General features: G+C 38.4%; 1 protein-coding gene across 1 annotated transcript; it reads left to right on the top strand.

The window, feature by feature from the left end:
• Positions 1–1287: 1287 nt before the first annotated feature.
• On the top strand, positions 1288–18476 carry LOC128176617 (IgGFc-binding protein-like). The gene is made up of 39 exons (XM_052843063.1): positions 1288–1359; positions 1494–2534; positions 2678–2956; positions 3107–3136; positions 3902–4035; positions 4541–4673; positions 4834–4944; positions 5109–5353; positions 5469–5779; positions 7070–7359; positions 7998–8203; positions 8348–8543; positions 8655–8774; positions 8870–9114; positions 9627–9937; positions 10284–10573; positions 10855–11060; positions 11203–11398; positions 11532–11651; positions 11749–11993; positions 12123–12433; positions 12553–12845; positions 12959–13164; positions 13281–13476; positions 13564–13668; positions 13902–14146; positions 14273–14583; positions 14676–14974; positions 15183–15385; positions 15519–15711; positions 15790–15894; positions 15998–16239; positions 16326–16636; positions 16749–17041; positions 17137–17336; positions 17454–17646; positions 17743–17802; positions 17987–18298; positions 18402–18476. The coding sequence occupies exons 1-39, from the start codon at positions 1296–1298 to the stop codon at positions 18407–18409; spliced, it is 8859 nt and encodes a 2952-aa protein (XP_052699023.1). The 5' UTR covers positions 1288–1295; the 3' UTR covers positions 18410–18476.
• Positions 18477–18496: the final 20 nt, after the last annotated feature.

Raw genomic sequence — 18496 nt, 5'->3', positions numbered from 1 at the left:
TAGGTCTGTAATTCTCCGGTTGTTTTGGGTCACCTTTATTTTTATACACTGGTTTAACTATCGGTATGCCAATTACCCATTGGAGTCAGAGTCAAGGAAGTAGCAGCAGCGGCGGAACAAAACATCGAAATTTGATTGGATTGCAGAGAACTTACTTTCAAACAGTTTTCAAAACGAAATATTTATTTATTGAAGATGGAAAATATCAACCTTTCAATATCATACTTTTTTGGAAGAAGAGTGCTCAAAACTAACCAAATTACTTTCTATAACTAATATTTGAATCGGTTTCGCGTTAATTTGCTATCTTGCAGGTTTTTTTTTAAATGTTAACTTTAAATATCTCATGATTGTGATGGAATCTATATAAGTATCTATTGGTTTGTACACGTGTATGTACATTTTTGCTTACACCGGGCATAAGCTAGCATGCTATTGTAAAAGGTTTTTTTGCCTGCTAATTGGACTTGTGTGTCAATTTGACACATCTACAATATTTCAGAAATCAATGCACATGATTTGTGTATTTCTTTAAATAACATAATTCAGATGTCTCTCTTGAATGTTTTTGACATGCATATCAAATTTCAGCAACACTATACAAATCCTTAATCCCGGCGAACAAACTACTTGTATAGCTAAAACAATGACTCGTTCAATAAATCTATTCTACTCACAATTAGTTTGAATTAATGTCTACCTTGTCCCCATTTTCTTCAATTTCTTTAATCATGTAACAACAGTCCGTACTATTTATTGTCTCGTTCAAGCTCTTACTGTGTCTGTTTTGATACATTGATTTTGTAACCTCTTTGAATGACGCGTTCTTTCACGGTGACCGCGTGGTCGGCCATTATTGTTTTTATCACAGCTGCGCGTGTTTGCCAGTTAATTACAGCATTTAGACCTTAATAATAAAGTCTTGTTTAATCTTCGATAAAAGATCAAATTGCCTACAAAGAAGTGTCTATTCTTTTGTGTGTTGTGTCGATTTCATGTCTCCAGATGCTGAACCCTTGACAAAATATTAAACTTAAACGATACGGGGTAAATTTGGGATAAATATATAATTTGTTATATTGATTCAATATTTCTTTCAAAATTAAAAAAAAAGCGAATTAAACAACCCCTTCCTCAAAACCATTGTTATCGCTTCAAAAAATTGCTTTATTTACAATTATTTTTCGGATGTGCGTAGGTATGCATCCCTTTGTGGACCCAGTCAAAGCGTTTGTTAGGAGTATATATAAGGTGTGAGGGGAACGAACTATCCATTCCCCGGAGGTCACGTCAAAATGAGGCTTCGTCTCATCTGCGTTCTTCTCCTTGTAATCTTGATTATCGCGGCGGAGGTAGAAGGTACGATTATATATGTTTAAATTTTATAATTAGAAATATTCATTTAATTCGTCACATTGTTACATGTAATAACATTTTCATAAGATACGTTTATGGTCATTTTCAATGAAAGCTGAATATTTTTCTTATTTCAGGGAAAAAGAGAAAAGGGAAAAGTAAAAAGGGAGGTAGCAAAGGGAAGGGGGTTATTAGAGGGGTACTGAAAGGCCGAGTAAGCAAGGTCAGTGCAGTTAAACCCATTATCAAAGCACCAAAACCGAAAGATGACAAGAAAAAAGCTAAAACACTCAAGAAAGCATCACCTTTAATAAGAAAGAAGGAAAAAATAAAAACAAGTCCTCGAAAACCTATTGCAAAAGCACCAAAACGTATAGATACTAAGAGAAAGGTAAAAGAAATCAAGAAAGTATTGCCTATAATACGGAAAAAAGAAACCAAAAAAAGCCCGCGAAAACCAGATCCAAAATTATTGAAAATTGTAAAAAGTGCCGTGAAAAGGGACAGGAAAAGCAAAGAAAAAGGCAGTAAAAGTAAAGAAAAAGGAAGTAAAAGTAAAGAACGGCGCGTAAAAAGTAAAGAAAATGGCGGAAAAGGTAAAAAGAGAGGCGGGAAAAGTTTAGAAAAAGGAAGTAAAAGTAAAGAACGCGGTGTAAAAAGTAAAGAAAAGGGCGGAAAAGGTAAAAAGAGAGGCGGGAAAAGTTTAGAAAAAGGAAGTAAAAGTAAAGAACGCGGTGTAAAAAGTAAAGAAAAGGGCGGAAAAGGTAAAAAGAGAGGCGGGAAAAGTTTAGAAAAAGGAAGTAAAAGTAAAGAACGTGGTTTAAAAAGTAAAGAAAAGGGCGGAAAAGGTAAAAAGAGAGGTGGGAAAAGTTTAGGAAAGGGAAGTAAAAGTAAGGAACGTGGTGGTAAAAGTAAACAAAAAGGAGGAAAAGGTAAAGGACGTGGCGGAAAAAGTAAAGAGCGGGGAGGGAAAAGTAGACAAAAAGGACGGAAAAGCAGGGGAAAAGGTGGGAAAAGTAAAGGTCGTGGTGGAAAAAGCAAGAAAAGTGGCGGTAAAAGCAAGGGGAGTGGAGGAAAAAGCAAGAAAAGTGGCGGTAAAAGCAAAGGAAGTGGTGGAAAAAGTAAAGGAAGTGGCGGGAAGAGTGATATTAGCGATGAAATAGATCCAAAAAATCCTGGTCAGCAAAGATTTTAATATTTTTAACTACAATGTCAAAATGCCTATGTTAACATCAAAAATATATATAAACCAAATATTTAATTAATTAAATTGAAACAGATATCTCCTTAAATTATCACTCTGATTTGTTTGTACTTTAAGGTTCTACAAAAGTAACACTTTGTGGAAATAAAAAAAGGACGATTTCGTGTCCAGCTGGATCGAATATACGGGTATTCACCGCCTTTTATGGCAGATCTAATCGCAAGACATGTCGAGGTATTGTTCGGACCCTGCGCTGCTCGGCAAAAAATGCTCTCGCAAAAATCAGGGGGCAGTGCGACGGCCGACGATCCTGTAGTGTGTACGCATCACATACCGTGTTTGGGGATCCTTGCCGAGGGACATCTAAATACTTGGAATTGACGTACGCTTGTCAGGGTAAGTTTTAACAACCATACATTCTAGATTCAGTTTAAAATCCTTTATTGAAACTCAGATAACCATTAATTCCTGAACACATAGTTGTTGTTGTAATTTTGAAAAAAAATATTTTAAATAAAAATATGTTTACCTTATTTTAATTTTCAGCCGTTTTAGAGGAACCTCCAAAAACGAAAGGTAAGAAATTCCACCCGAAATTGAAACCAAATTAAGTGGTATATAAGTCGGCATGTAGATCCCCCATGCATATAGTATGTAATTCCGTATTATTCATACTGATGATAAGAATATATAGAAAAATTATTTGAGGTCCAAATGTTTTCAGTCTTATATACACTTACTCTTTCTTATTATCACTTTTTTTTTAATTAAAAAAATCAAATATGAGGTTTAAACTCAATGAATATGACTTTGATAGTCTTGCTAATAAATCTTCAATACCAAACTCATTGCAAAAATTGAAAGTCGAGGCATTCAATGTTATTATGCTTGCAAGTTTTCTTTATAGTGAAATTTAATCTAAGTTAATATAAGAAATCTCCATATTGTGACTTGCTTCCTATCAAAATAACAGTTAATCAAAATTGATCCTATCATTATTTTTCTTTCCCATGATTGTTACATCACAGTGAAGCTCAACTACGGATCTAAGTCATGAGTTCGAATAGCGTTGGGGTTTTATAATTTTTACCTTTCCAAATATTTAAGAAAAAAACGTATCTTTTTGTCAAATATTTCAAATTTGAAAAATCTAAAACGGTGAACATTTTTTTTTATTGTAATGTACTTTTATCCACCTTTATATCGACAGGTGTCCCATACCACCATAGATTACGAAATTTACCTTAAATTAAAACAAAATGATAGCCTCAATTTTAGTAGCTTCTTTATAAGTTCTCTTGTGCGCCCATTTAGGATAATATGTTTACAAATCATATTTAGATACCTACATTGGTTGCTATGAAGACAAAGGTGCTCGTCTGTTGGATCAGAAGTTTACCCGGATGCCGCGACTAACCATATCTGCTTGTAAAGAACACTGCCGGAAGCAGAAAAAGAAGTACGCAGGAGTGGAGGTAAGAGCGGGAAATTTAAAAATATAATAAAATCGAAGAAATTAGGGGAACCAGATGGCGATAATGTCATACACTTAATTGTAATAGTAAAGTTCACATTTTTTCCTAAACAAGTTTTAGTTTAAGAAGATATGATATAACTTTACAAAAGCACAATTTCTAGCTATATAAAAGTTGAATATTTTCATAACAAAATTTAAAAATAACTGCCTAAAGTGTTGGTGGAATCGCACCCTCAGCTAGCTTAAAAAGCTTAATTATATACAGTCATCTTATATTTGGTGCTTTATCCACTTACACATTTCAGTCACAACAAAATGAGTAATTTGAATATTATATGCGACTGTGCCCACGAATTTACGGACTTGTATTATTTCCAAAAACGTTTATATGTTTGCATACAAAATTGCATTCCTGATGAAAGGTTGTTAATCACTCCTAGTTTTCGTCAATTCAAAATGCTTCATTTTCCATTAGACCTTAAGAAATGACTTTTTATAATTAGCACCGCAACGAATGTTTTTGTGGTAACAAAATGAGGAAATACCGGAAGAGGCCTGAGAGGGAGTGTTCTTACCCATGCAGTGGTAACTCTAAAGAGAAATGTGGCGCCTCCTGGCGAATCAACGTGTACCAATGTGAGTACATGACTGTTAATTTTGCAGTTTTAAATTGTTTTCTCTCGAAATAAAAATCCCCAGTCTTTGTATAGATTCACTTTAAACTCTGCGTCTAACTATCCAGAAATTATCTAATTTTGTCTAAATAATTCGTGTTCTTTCTTTTTTCATTACGAAGTGGATACTAGTACACCATCGTGTGGAAAATGCGCCAGAAATGCACGATGTGTCCGGGGAAAATGTAAATGTAAACGTGGTTACCATGGTGACGGCGTCAATTCCTGCCAAAGTACGCACTGCACTGTTTTATATTTTGTTAACTAATACTTTGACACAACCATAAGCAAAACCAGTTTCAGATTTTACATACGCCACATAATAATGAGAACATTGGACAATTCCCTACTTGACAACCTCTCTCTATACTCAATAACATTCCTGGCTAATTTGCAGAGTCGTGTTTCTGTATGGCGTCCGGAGATCCCCACTACAAGACGTATGACGGAGAGATTATCCACTTTATGGGAACGTGCAAATACACGCTGACGAAATCAATGACAGTGAGGGATCCATGTGGATTCCACATCACGGTGAAAAACGAGCATCGCCGCGGGAAAAGCCACGTGTCCTACACTCGTCAGGTGGACATCGACACCCTCGGAAAACGAGTCAGTCTGCGGCTTAACGGGGTCGTGATGGTAAGGTTTTAAATGCAACTATTTGTTAACCTTTGGTTTATCCATAAATACAAAGACAGATATGGACACACTTACCGGGTATTAATCAATAATTGCTTAACCTGCGTTCTTTCAGATTGACGGAGAAAAGAAATATTTACCTGTCAAGGAGCTTGGCGGGAAACTGAAGGTGTTCCGAAGCGGGCGTTTTGTCCAGGTGGCGACATCTTGTGGAGTGAAGGTTAACTTTGACGGGGTACACGCAGTGTCGGTGACTGTTCCCGGTTCATACCGCGGGAAACTTACCGGTCTGTGTGGGAACTGTAACGGTAAACGTGACGACATGAGAACCAGAACAGGACGTGACGTCAGCAGAGAGAAACTAAAGTACTCACTAATCGGCAATAGTTATGAAGTGGCTGACGATTCGGAAGTTTCAGGAAAGAAGTAGGCAATTGCAATTGCTTAAAAAATAAACAAATAGAATTCAAAAGAACAGAGGGATTAGAACTTGGTTGGTATCTGACTAAATCTTCTGAGAAGCACTTCTGCGTCACAGAATTTGATCTCGTTCAAACCAAGTTCATTTCTCGTTGAAGTATTTAGAATTGCTGTCTATTACTTAAAATAACGTTTGAGAAATGTAAACCGTCCAGAAAGATAAACATACCCGTATGTTATATTAATAGTAAAGCAAGCGTCCGTCAAATCATAAGCCTGCACGATAAGATCATAAGATCATTGTGACGTCAAACTGTGACCTTAAAACTTGTTTAAAAAGTCTATATAAGAAAAAACAGCAAGTCAAATGGTTCACCGGAATATACACTTGGTTGGTCACGTGATTAAAATCTATGATGCCCGAAGGGCTTCTCAATAGATTTTATTACGTACCAACAAAGTTTATATCCCGATGAACTTTTTAGCATTGCTGTCAACGGTATTTATAATTTTTTTCTGGAATGATCGCTACCTACATATCCCAAATGAACCACCAAAGAAAGCATTGTATTGTTTAATTGAACGTACATATTCGCTATTCTTTAGGTTCATATAAGGAAGCATACTGGTATTTGCAAATATATATATATATATATATATATATATATATATATATATATATATATATATATATATATATATATATATATATATATATATATATATATGAACGTTTCTGCTTTTCTATATGATCATATAAGAAAATACAAATGTGGCTAAACAGACTGTTTTGCTTTTTTCTGTTGGGTCGGGTTAGGAAACGTATCTTCAAATGTAAATAGCGATGTTCTTATTTTATCGTGCAAAATTATATTTTAATGCGTTGAAAAGCCTGGGCGTTATTACAAATCAGAGGAAATTGAGTCCTCTCGTATCTAATAGCTGATACCAATTAACCAAATGAGGAAGGCCATTCGCTTGAATACAAAATATATTCTTTAGATTTATGCACCAAATAATCACTGACTGTCGAGAAAGGAGAAATTACTAATATGACGGATAATACTAGGTTTGAAACTAAATTAAAAATGGATGGCGAACTAAAGAAGGATCTCTGTAATCATAACTAACGATAAACAAGGACATTCCAAACCATTTAAATATTGTATCAAAGTGAATCATTTCTAATGAACAATTGTACTAGTATACTGTGTTTGAAATATCAGTTCAAACCCTAGTTTGACTAAATGCGTTTCTTTTAAAAGTGGCGACTTATTTTTTCATTCAAAACAATAGGTGCAAGACTTTGGAAGACCCAAACACATTTACATGTAGCAAGAGAATGAACTCTATAGTTGCGACCGATAGATATTGCGGTCTGATAAAGAGTAAATCCGGACCATTCGCTGAATGTATCACCAAGTTCCCGGAAATTTCCAAAGAGTTTTTCGAGTCCTGTCGCATAGACGTCTGCTCACAAGAGGGCGCTAATCTAGACCTGACCAAGTGTGAAGCTGTGGAAGCCTTCGCTGAGGAGTGTGCTGATAATGGCGTCACAGTCACGTGGAGGAGCAGACGATTTTGTCGTAAGTAAAAAACATTGATACACAAGATATAATAAAAGCAAATAATAGTAACCCCAATTTTAATGTGCATACTGGTCGAACTATTGAGGTGTCAACACTTATACAATCAAAGTTAATTGCAGATAATACGAATTCCGCATGTGTGACAAAGTAAAACACTTTTCATTGTAATCGCTGTCAAAACTGTCGATAGATTATAGTAGTCGGATAGATCTTGTGTGCAAGGATCTGTATATCGCATGACCATTGTGTTAACAATTGTACTTATCAAAAATACATACGGTGGTACATTTAGGATATGTAACTTTGTATTTTGAAAGATACCAGGGAAAAATGTTTTTTGTAAAAAAACTACTAATTAATTTATCGCGTATGAACAACTTAATATCAAAACGATATATTATCTTGTAAAAACGAGCTATTATTTCGTGAATACCAAATATTGTGTCGTGAGAGCGACATACTATCTCGTGAAAACGAAATATTATTTCCTAAAAACGAATTATTATCTTGTGAAAACGACATGTGATCTTAAAAGAAAAAAGAAATATTATCTCGTGCAAATGGACATAGGTTCCTCCAAAAAAAAAATTTTCGTTCGAAACTTATTTGTAAAAATTTGTATTTTTTCTAAATAGCGCTCAGTTGTAAAGACCGGAACTCTGTATACAAAGCCAGTGGGCCAGGCTGTCCGGCCACGTGTTTGGACCCGAAAGCCGAGGACACGTGTACTCTGGAACCCCAGGAAGGATGTTTCTGCAAGGCTGGATACCTATTGAGTGACGGCGCATGCGTCCCAAAAACACAGTGTGGATGTCAAACTAAAAACGGAGACTACTATCCGGTAACGTTATTATCGAAAACGAAAACCCACCTTAATTATACGCTAGCAATACACACAAGGAATACAATCAGAAACGTTACAAATTATCATGTTTTTCAATGAGCTATGAATTTTTCGAAGTAATGCATATTATGTCATATGTAGGTTGGCACAAAATTACGAAGTACAGATTGCGGGTCGGACTTTGTGTGCAGAAACAGGAGAGGTAAATCGAGTTTCGTTAAGCTTTCCACTGGGCGTAAGTGTCACAAACAGGCCAAATGTCGGCTGGATAAGGAGGGAGAAAGGACGTGCATCTGTAACAAAGGATTCACGGGGGATGGAGTCCGCACTTGTAAACGTATGTTTGCAATGTTTCTTCTGGAATAAATATATCAACACTTCCGTAAAAATGCATAACACTAATAATCCAAAAATGGTAAGGTAATCTGATTTATAATTATATGTGTAGCCATAGTTGTAGAAGAACCGGGATGTGGCGGAAGACAATGTGCTAAAAATGCTGTGTGCAGGAAAGGAAAGTGTGTGTGTAAACGTGGTTTCCATGGTGACGGATACAACTCTTGTACAAGTAAGTTTTTTTTCGAAGTTGCTTTCGAATTGGATATACATGTTTGCTAAATATTCATTTTGTCTTTATACAATAAATATTCTTACCTCAATCAGAGTCATGTTTCTGTATGGCAAACGGAGATCCCCACTATAAGACGTATGACGGCGAGATCATCCACTTTATGGGAACGTGCAAATACACGCTGACGAAATCAACGACGTCCAACGACCCCTGTGGATTCCACGTGATCGTGAAGAACGAACATAGAAACAAGAATACACGTGTGTCATATACGCGCCGTGTAACGCTAAAGATTCTAGGGAAGACCATTGGACTAAGAAAGAACGGCATAGTTTTTGTAAGGAATAATTCATTTTGATTATATTGTGTACGGGAAACTAAGGTTGAATTATCCAACATACTGAAGAGATTGAGATCTGATACTAGTAAAGTACTTTAAAGTACTTGAAAAGTAATCTTTTCAGTTTTTATATTTTTTGTCTTTAAATTTTGTGACGTGCTCATATAAAGTGTGCGATGAGCAAATTGAAATCAGATTTGAGCTTTATGATAATGGATTAATTAAACACATTCAAGACAAAATTAATTCATTAATATATCAATTTTAGTCATTTTCCCCACATCATTTACAGTTTTTAATGGCAAAAACTTAACGTTTGAGATAAAAAGCAAACGGTGCTCCAACAGTTATATGGGAACGCACATAAATCTTTTCATCACTTAATGTTGTAGCATATTACATATTGCGCGAGAAAATAATGTGATTCTCAATTTACTCTCTCACATTTCTGTTCTTATCCTTTTCTATGCGACATCACATTGAATTTTGTTTAATATTTGATTTAAAAGGTTGATGGAGAAAAGAAGTTTTTGCCTGTTAATGAGCTTGGCGGGAAACTGAAGGTGTTCCGAAGCGGGCGTTTTGTCCAGGTGGCGACATCTTGTGGAGTGAAGGTTAACTTTGACGGGGTACACGCAGTGTCGGTGACTGTTCCCGGTTCATACCGCGGGAAACTTACTGGTCTGTGTGGGGACTGTAACGGTAAACGTGACGACATGAGAACCAGTACAGGACGTGACGTCAGCAGAGAGAAACTGAAGTACTCACTAATCGGCAATAGTTATGAAGTGGCAGGTGGCAAAGACGCTAAGGGAGAAAAGTATGACTTCTACAGTTTACTGATGTTTGAATCTAACCATGATTTTTTTCTTGCAAGCAGATATGTTTTCAACATCCAATTAATCTAATCTTTTCTCTGAATTTGAGCATTTGCTTTAGTGAACTGAAATTAGTGAGAAAACAAAATTATCGGTATTTAGTTAAGATTTTGATAGAATGTGTTGCCTACATTAACCCTTTCCGATATGGGCTTCTGTAAATAATTTCGACAATGATATTGTGCATTGTAAGTCAATTTTGTACATAATTTATTTTAGTTTAAAAAAACCTCTATTGTTTACATTTATTATTTTTTTGATTTTGCTGTTGTTCATTAAATTCAATAGGTGCAAGACTTTGGAAGACCCAGACACATTCACTTGTAGCAAGAGAAAGAACGCTATGCTTGCGACAGACAAGTATTGCGGTCTTATAAAAAGTAAATCCGGACCATTCGCTGAATGTATCGCCAAGTTCCCGGAAATTTCCAAAGAGTTTTTCGAGTCGTGCCGGATTGACGTCTGCTCACAAGAGGGCGCCAATCTAGACGTTGCCAAGTGTGAAGCTGTGGAGGCGTTTGCTGAGGAGTGTGCTGACAATGGCGTCACAGTCACGTGGAGAAGCAGACGATTTTGTCGTAAGTACATAACCATAGGAAGAGATAGGAACAAGCATCCAAAAAAAAAAAAATTAAAATCTTACCTGCTTAAATTTTGAACATTTTTATTGAAATTCTATGTTTGACTTTGATTGAAATCCTAAATGAAAGCACAAACAACGTTAAATGTGAGGTAAATACAATGATACCAACAAAGCTTTCAGGTAAAAACAAATGTAAGCACATTTGATATTAACTGAATTATTAAATTAAGACTAAAAAGTAAAATATTGCTACAAATAGTATTCTTTTTTATTTAGCGCTTGCGTGTACCGACCGTAACTCTGTGTACAAAGCCAGTGGACCGGGCTGTCCGGCCACGTGTTTGGACCCGAAAGCCGAGGACACGTGTACTCTGGAACCCCAGGAAGGATGTTTCTGTAAGGCTGGATACCTATTGAGTGACGGCGCATGCGTCCCAAAAACACAGTGTGGATGTCAAACTAAAAACGGAGACTACTATCCGGTACTGTGGTCATTGAAAATATAAAAAGTTTGATAATGCACTAGTAAAAGTCAAAAGGAATAAAATCAACAAAATAACCGTGTGTATTAAAGTGTTATTATACATTAATATTGATGTGTAAAATATTCACACTATTTATTAGGTTGGCGCTAAATTACAAAGCACTGATTGCGGATCGGCCTCTGTGTGTAGAAACAGGGGAGGTAAATCCAGTTTTGTTAAGCTGTCTACTGGACGCAAGTGTCATAAACAGGCCGAGTGTCGGCTGGACGATAACGGAGAAAGGACGTGCATCTGTAACAAAGGATTCACGGGGGATGGAGTCCGCACGTGTAAACGTATGTCTGTATAGATCATATTAAAGTGACCTTTGGATTGGATGCAAAATAAAACTGAAAGTGCGTGATCACGAGTTTAGCTGAAAGTAATGTATAGCTGTTGAAAATATATTTAATTTTCATGAATTTTTAGCCATAGTAGTAGAAGAGCCAGGGTGCGGCGGAAGACAATGTGCTAAAAACGCCGTGTGTAGGAAAGGAAAGTGTGTGTGTAAACGTGGTTTCCATGGTGACGGATACAACTCTTGTACAAGTAAGTTTGTTTTGGAAGTTTCTTTGGAAAATGATAATATTCATGTTTGCTAAATATTCATTTTGTGATAATCAATGAATTATTTTATTTCATTTAGAGTCATGTTTCTGTATGGCAAACGGAGATCCCCACTATAAGACGTATGACGGCGAGATCATCCACTTTATGGGAACGTGCAAATACACGCTGACGAAATCAACGACGTCCAACGACCCCTGTGGATTCCACGTGATCGTGAAGAACGAGCATAGAAACAAAAATACACGTGTGGCATACACGCGCAGAGTCACGCTAAAGATTCTAGGGAAGAGTATAGGGTTACGAAAGAAAGGCGTTGTTGTGGTAATTATCCGTGCATAATTTAAAACGAAGTAGTTCCAAATACTCTCACACGTACGTTTCTGCTCCATCTTTTTTTAACGAAATAACAATAATAATGGTTATAAATATTGTGAATTATTGATTTTGTAGATTGACGGAGAAAAGAAGTTTTTACCTGTTAATGAGCTTGGCGGGAAACTGAAGGTGTTCCGAAGCGGACGTTTTGTTCAGGTGGCGACATCTTGCGGAGTGAAGGTTAACTTTGACGGGGTACACGCAGTGTCGGTGACTGTTCCCGGTTCATACCGCGGGAAACTTACCGGTCTGTGTGGGGACTGTAACGGTAAACGTGACGACATGAGAACCAGTACAGGACGTGACGTCAGCAGAGAGAAACTGAAGTACTCACTAATCGGCAATAGTTATGAAGTGGCAGGTGGCAAAGATGCTGAGGGAGAAAAGTAAGTATGCTAATACATTTGTGTATCTGCACTGATTGTGAGTATCAGCATTATTTTGTTTTAAAAACTAAAATCAATCAATCTTTCGTTTAACATTGTTAATTACCTTATTCCTGTAGATGTAAAACGGAAGATGATACGCCTTACGTTTATACGTGTGACGCCAAAATGAGTAACCTTCTTGCAACAGACAAATACTGCGGATGGATACAAAATAAGAAAGGACCATTTGCAGAGTGCATCGCTAAGTTCCCGAAAATTTCTGAGGAATTCTTTGAGTCTTGCCGGATTGACGTCTGCTCACTAGAGGGCGCCAATCTAGACGTTGCCAAGTGTGAAGCTGTGGAGGCGTTTGCTGAGGAGTGTGCTGATAATGGCGTCACAGTCACGTGGAGAAGCACAGATTTTTGCCGTACGCGTCCTTGAGACGTCATACATTTATATATATAAAATATAAATGCTCCGTATTTGGAATAAATGGTTTTTAACGAGTTCTAATGTTTATTGGAAACCTCTATTTTGCAGCCTTGAAATGCGACGACAAAAACACCGAGTACCGGGCGAGTGGTCCGGGTTGCCCAGCAACGTGTCTGGACCCGAATGCTGAGGACACATGTACTTTGGAGCCAACAGAGGGATGCTTCTGTAAGGACGGATTCGTAATGAGTGACGGAGCATGCGTACCACAAGCCCAATGCGGATGCAGAAACAAGAAAGGGGACTACTTTCCGGTGCCTATTATTTTTCATTTGGGTTCCCATTTATAACAACTATCAAATATGTCCTTTGGCTTCAATTTATAAAATATTTAAACTTCATTTTTAACTTCGAGTTTTCTTTTTTGTAGATTGGTAGTAAGATACAAGCTCCAAACTGTGCTCAGACGTTCGAGTGTAAGCAAGTTCGCGGGAAAGCTGCTCTGGTCAAAACGGCGTCTGGTCGCCGCTGTCACCGTAACGCCGACTGCCAGCTAGACGACAACGGCGATAGGAAATGTGTCTGCAAGGAGGGCTTCTTTGGGGACGGGTACAGATCATGTCAGCGTGAGTTGATTCCCGATATCCCATACTGATATGAGTACATATAGAAAGTTTTCGTTATCTTTAAGCTAAACGCATGATATATTTTAGCTCTGTGTGGTGGCAAGTACCGATGCCACAAGAAGGCGACTTGTAAGAGAGGGAAGTGTCAGTGTAAGCGGGGGTTGTACGGAGACGGCGAGAACAGCTGTCAGAGTAAGTCACATTCTGATAACTACCAAAATAAACAACGGTGATAAAAAGTCAGGGGATAATAATACTATTGAAAATTGCTTAAGTTTATATTTAAATTGTTCTGTTATAATATATGATTGACTGTTAGCTTTATGCAATACGTAATATATGAACTTGCAGTAAATGGAGGTTTAGAAGAAAGTATTATGACCCGACTATACGAAATGCTGTTTCATCTACCATTATTTCTTCAGAGATGTGCACCTGCAGCGCCACTGGTGATCCGCATTACAGAACGTATGACGGTCAGATGATTCACTTCATGGGGGTCTGTAAATACTTGATGACCAGGTCCCTCACTAAAAACGACCCGTGTGCGTTCAGTGTGGAGGTTAAGAACGAACACAGAGGAAGGAATCGACGCGTCGCCTACACCCGGTCCGTTGATGTCAAGATATACGGCAAAGTAGTGCGACTAGCTCCCGGACACAAAGTCTTTGTACGTCACTATACTTTTTTTAAATTAAAATAACTCCAGTTATTCAGACCATCCTCCTTCAAAGATATTGCTATGCGGTTCAATCATTTTCGGGGAGAAAAATTGTTTGATTTGGTTTATTTCTAGATTGATGGAGTCAAGAAGTTCCTTCCTGTGTCAGAAAACAATGGCGACCTGAAGGTAGTGATGAGTGGACGATTTGTCCAGGTCGTCACGAAGTGTAACATCTACGTCAACTGGGACGGCAAGTCGGTGGTCCACGTAGGAGTACCAAGGTCCTACAGCAAAAAGATGGAGGGTCTTTGTGGAAACTGCGACGGGAGAAAGAATGATTACAAGACGAAAGAGGGCGTGAATGTCTACTGGAAAAAGAACAAATATGTCCTGATTGGAAAAAGCTATGAAATTCCTGATGATTCGGATAAACCTACTACTGTGTAAGAATAATTAGTATCAATCTTAATGGCATCTTTCTCTGTGAATTTGACTACTAAATGCTCATCAGGATTTTTTTTTCTGTTGACTATAGCTGCAAAACCTTCGAAGATGATGTCCAGTGCTCAAAGGAGATGAAAGAAGTAGCCACAGGCAAAAGTCACTGCGGATACCTCAACCCCAAAACCAGAAGAAGTTCTCCATTTAATATATGTCTGGCTTACAAACCAACATTAGCTAAACAGATGTTTGAATCTTGTATCTTCGACGTCTGCTCATATTTTGATGACGTCAAGAAAAGAACGGAAGCTGCGTGTCGTGCAGCTGAGGGCCTTGAGACTATATGTGAGGCCAGTGGATTCGATATCCAGTGGAGGTCGTCTGCTTTCTGTCGTAAGATTTCAGTTTGATCTAAATTTCTATCAGATAAATCTAAAAATAAAGCCCTATCCGATAACACATTTGGTACAAAGAACAATCATTATATCTGGTATGAATCGATCATTCCTGACATTTGCAGAAAATTACCAGTATTGATGATTGCGATGTTTCACATTTTAAGTAAAGAACAATATTATCTGAGTACAATTGTGTGTTTCAGCGATAAAATGTGGAGGTAACCAGCGATACAGTTTCGCAATTAGTGGCTGCCCTGCCACCTGTACCACTCCGAACGCCCCTGCTAGTTGTAACCTTCCCAACACCGAGGGCTGCGAGTGTCTGCCCGGCTTCGTCCTAAGTGGTACTAAGTGTGTGCGGGAGACCGAGTGTGGATGCCAAGCCGCCAACGGGGACTACATACCAGTAAGTTACTTCCCAACATAAACATCAATAATACCGTCAATGTACACAACATATTGGTCGGGGTCAGTGTACATATTACTGCAAAATATGGAGTTTGATTGATCATTTTCTCTTCCTGTTTGTGTGATTTCAGTTGAATAAAGTCATTGTGTCAGACGACTGCACCTCCACCAGAAAGTGTGTTCGAAGAGATGGCGAGTCAGTTTTCGAGGATCTCGGTGTGAACGAGCGGTGCCACCCCTCCGGTATGTGTGGACTGAAAGACGGCGTCCGTCAGTGTGTGTGTAAGGATGGATACATCGGGGACGGTGTCAATGAGTGCAAAAGTAAGTACTCATTGTTATTAATCAGTGTGTCTGACATCATCAAGGTACGCATCCGGTATATATTGTCACTTTTTTCAGAACTGTGTGGTGGGAAATATCTTTGTCACAAGAACGCAAGATGTGACAATGGTATCTGCCAGTGCAACAGAGGTTTGTTTGGTGATGGAGTGACCACGTGCCAAGGTAATTAGCCAAAATATGTTTTTTTGTTTGGTTCCTTATCGTTACACAATCAATCAAAAATTTTAATATTGACACTATAACATTTTCCCCGTCGGTCCCTCAGAGTCTTGTACGTGCATGGCAAGCGGTGATCCACATTACCGTACCTTTGACGGCCAGATGATCCACTTTATGGGAGAATGCAAATACACTCTGTCCAAGCTTGATTCCACGGACGAGTGTGCATTCAATGTGGAGGTCAAAAACGTCAAACGGCACGAAAACTCCAAAGTTTCCTTTACACGACTAGTGGATGTTAAAGTACCCGGATATAATATACGTCTGCTTCAGAAGAAGCGACTGACGGTAAGGTTTAGCAAATCGAAGAATATTTTCTTGCTACGAAACAAATATAGAGTTTGAGAAGTTATTAATTCAAAGAATTTTAACAGATTAACGGAGTAGAGATGTTTACGCCATGGGCGTCATCTAACGGTATGTATAAGGCGATGACCAAGGGGCGTTACCTGACAGTGACGTCACCGTGTGGAGTCGTCGTGAGCTTTGACGGTGTACACGCCGTGTCCCTTTCCGTTCCTAAGCAATATGGCGACCGTCTGACGGGATTGTGTGGTAACTGTAACGATAAGAAAGACGACCTGAGGACCAAGGCGGGCGATGACGTGTCCAGCAGACGAAACAAGTACTCTCTGATCGGAGACAGCTTCAAAGTGTTCGACGATGTGGCCAATCCTGGTGAAAAGTATGCGTACACCAAAACCTAAGTCAATTCATGGTTAATTTGTAATAAGTCGACATTCTTAACCATAAGTCATATGTTATGACATTTAACCGATTGTTTGTATCTAAATTAGATGTGAAACTAAAGATCCTGATTTCAAATGTTCATCATTGTGGTCCAAGAGAGCAACATCTAGAGAGTTTTGTGGTGTTTTGCTGGACAAGAACGGACCGTTTGCTAGCTGTATAAAGGCTAATGAGGAAGAGGCACGTGATCTTTACCAGTCTTGTGTGGATGACGTCTGTTCCTATGAGGACACGCCTGAATTCGCCATGAAGACCGCGTGTATGGCTGGAGAGACCCTCGCAGAGCTGTGCCTCACAAAGGGACTGGGGAAGGTGGTGTGGAGAAGGAGTGACTTCTGTCGTAAGGCGTCAGGGTTATTTTTTTCAAATTTAACTCACCTTATGATTTAATACTCCGATATTTTAACATAAATGACATATATACATAAATTTTAGCCATGACCTGCCCTGAGAACTCTGCCTACAACCCGGCTATAGTCGGCTGTCCGCGCACCTGCGCAGATCCTGAAGGAAACAGCAAATGTGAGGCCATTCCACAGGAGGGCTGTGAGTGTAAGGAAGGGCACGTGCTCAGTGGCGGGAGGTGTGTGGTGGAGGACGACTGTGGATGTTTCTACAACGACCAGTACTTCCCTGTAAGATTCTTTGACTGAATTCAAACTGTTTACAAGTCTTAAGACATTGGAAATAAAAATAATCAATATAAGTATGAATGCTTGAAATATGATAAAGTATCATTATCTTTGTTGCAGCTTGATTCCTTTGGTCCACTAACGAGCTGCGATATTATACAAAAGTGTGTTCGAGATGGCGGCACCAACAAAATGGTGTTGTCGACACGTCACATGACTTGTCATAAGAATGCTCGATGTAAAAACGTGATTGGGGACTATAAGTGTCAGTGTAACCGAGGCTTTGAAGGGGACGGAGTTGCCAAATGTATTCGTAAGTACTTAGTACATCCAGGGAGTATTCAGTTTGTATAAGTTTGGCTTCTTGGAAAGATTTAAGAAAATATTGCAATGTCACATTTCATTTCAGGAACCGACGAACCAGTGGACGACTTCCCTTATATTCCTGAACCACCATCAGGCACGCCAGGTAGGAAGTCTTTAAAGAAAATGTTGAAATATTGCATACAGTACCTTTTAGTGGATAGATAATTTATGAATGAGATACTGTTCTGCAGTTTGCGTGGTGCTTTAACGTACATTTAGACCTTATCTTTGAAAGTACATCTTATGGGAGTAGTAGGCTAACTATTTTCTCCTTTTTTTACGAAAAGGTGAGAAGTGCCAAGTTCAGACAACTTACAGCACGTGTGGCTCAACCATCAAGTTGACCGGAAATTGTGAGTACAACTCGGACGTATTGGCAAAATGCCAGTACACGATAGTGACGGCGTCATCTGAGGGCCAAACTCAGGCCGTTATCAGCACGCGAGGCAGACGTACCAAGGTGCCACGTGGTAAGACAGTGGAAGAATGCGTCACGGTGTCAAATGAGGGAAGCTTCGTGTCTATCAGTGATGACGTGTGTCAAAGATGTACGGCTGATTACTTGAGGAGCCTCATACCTAACCAAACTTGCAGCAAAGGTTAGTAAAGAATTGTTGAGATATTGGGGTACTTCAAATTTAAAGCATCGATTTGTAAATAAATCTGTTCTCCATTCTTTTACGCATTTTTTTTCAATTGCAGCTCCTTGAGCTTCATGCGAGCAACTTTTTGCTATGTATAGACGATTATATGAAAATAAATATTGGAACAAATGAAGACGACTTCGTGTTGATCTT

The sequence above is a fragment of the Crassostrea angulata genome, chromosome 3, assembly GCF_025612915.1.
Source record: "Crassostrea angulata isolate pt1a10 chromosome 3, ASM2561291v2, whole genome shotgun sequence".
Taxonomy (NCBI): Eukaryota; Metazoa; Mollusca; class Bivalvia; order Ostreida; family Ostreidae; genus Magallana; species Magallana angulata.
Note: the sequence above shows the minus strand (reverse complement) of the source record. Positions and strands in the feature narration are given on the sequence as shown.

Coding starts and splice junctions, on each gene's coding strand:
- LOC128176617 (XM_052843063.1), top strand. CDS start 1,296: ATGAGGCTTCGTCTCATCTGCGTTCTTCTCCTTGTAATCTTGATTATC. Junction 11,652..11,748: donor CGGATACAACTCTTGTACAA/GTAAGTTTGTTT, acceptor TATTTCATTTAG/AGTCATGTTTCTGTATGGCA. Junction 14,147..14,272: donor CTCCCGGACACAAAGTCTTT/GTACGTCACTAT, acceptor GTTTATTTCTAG/ATTGATGGAGTCAAGAAGTT.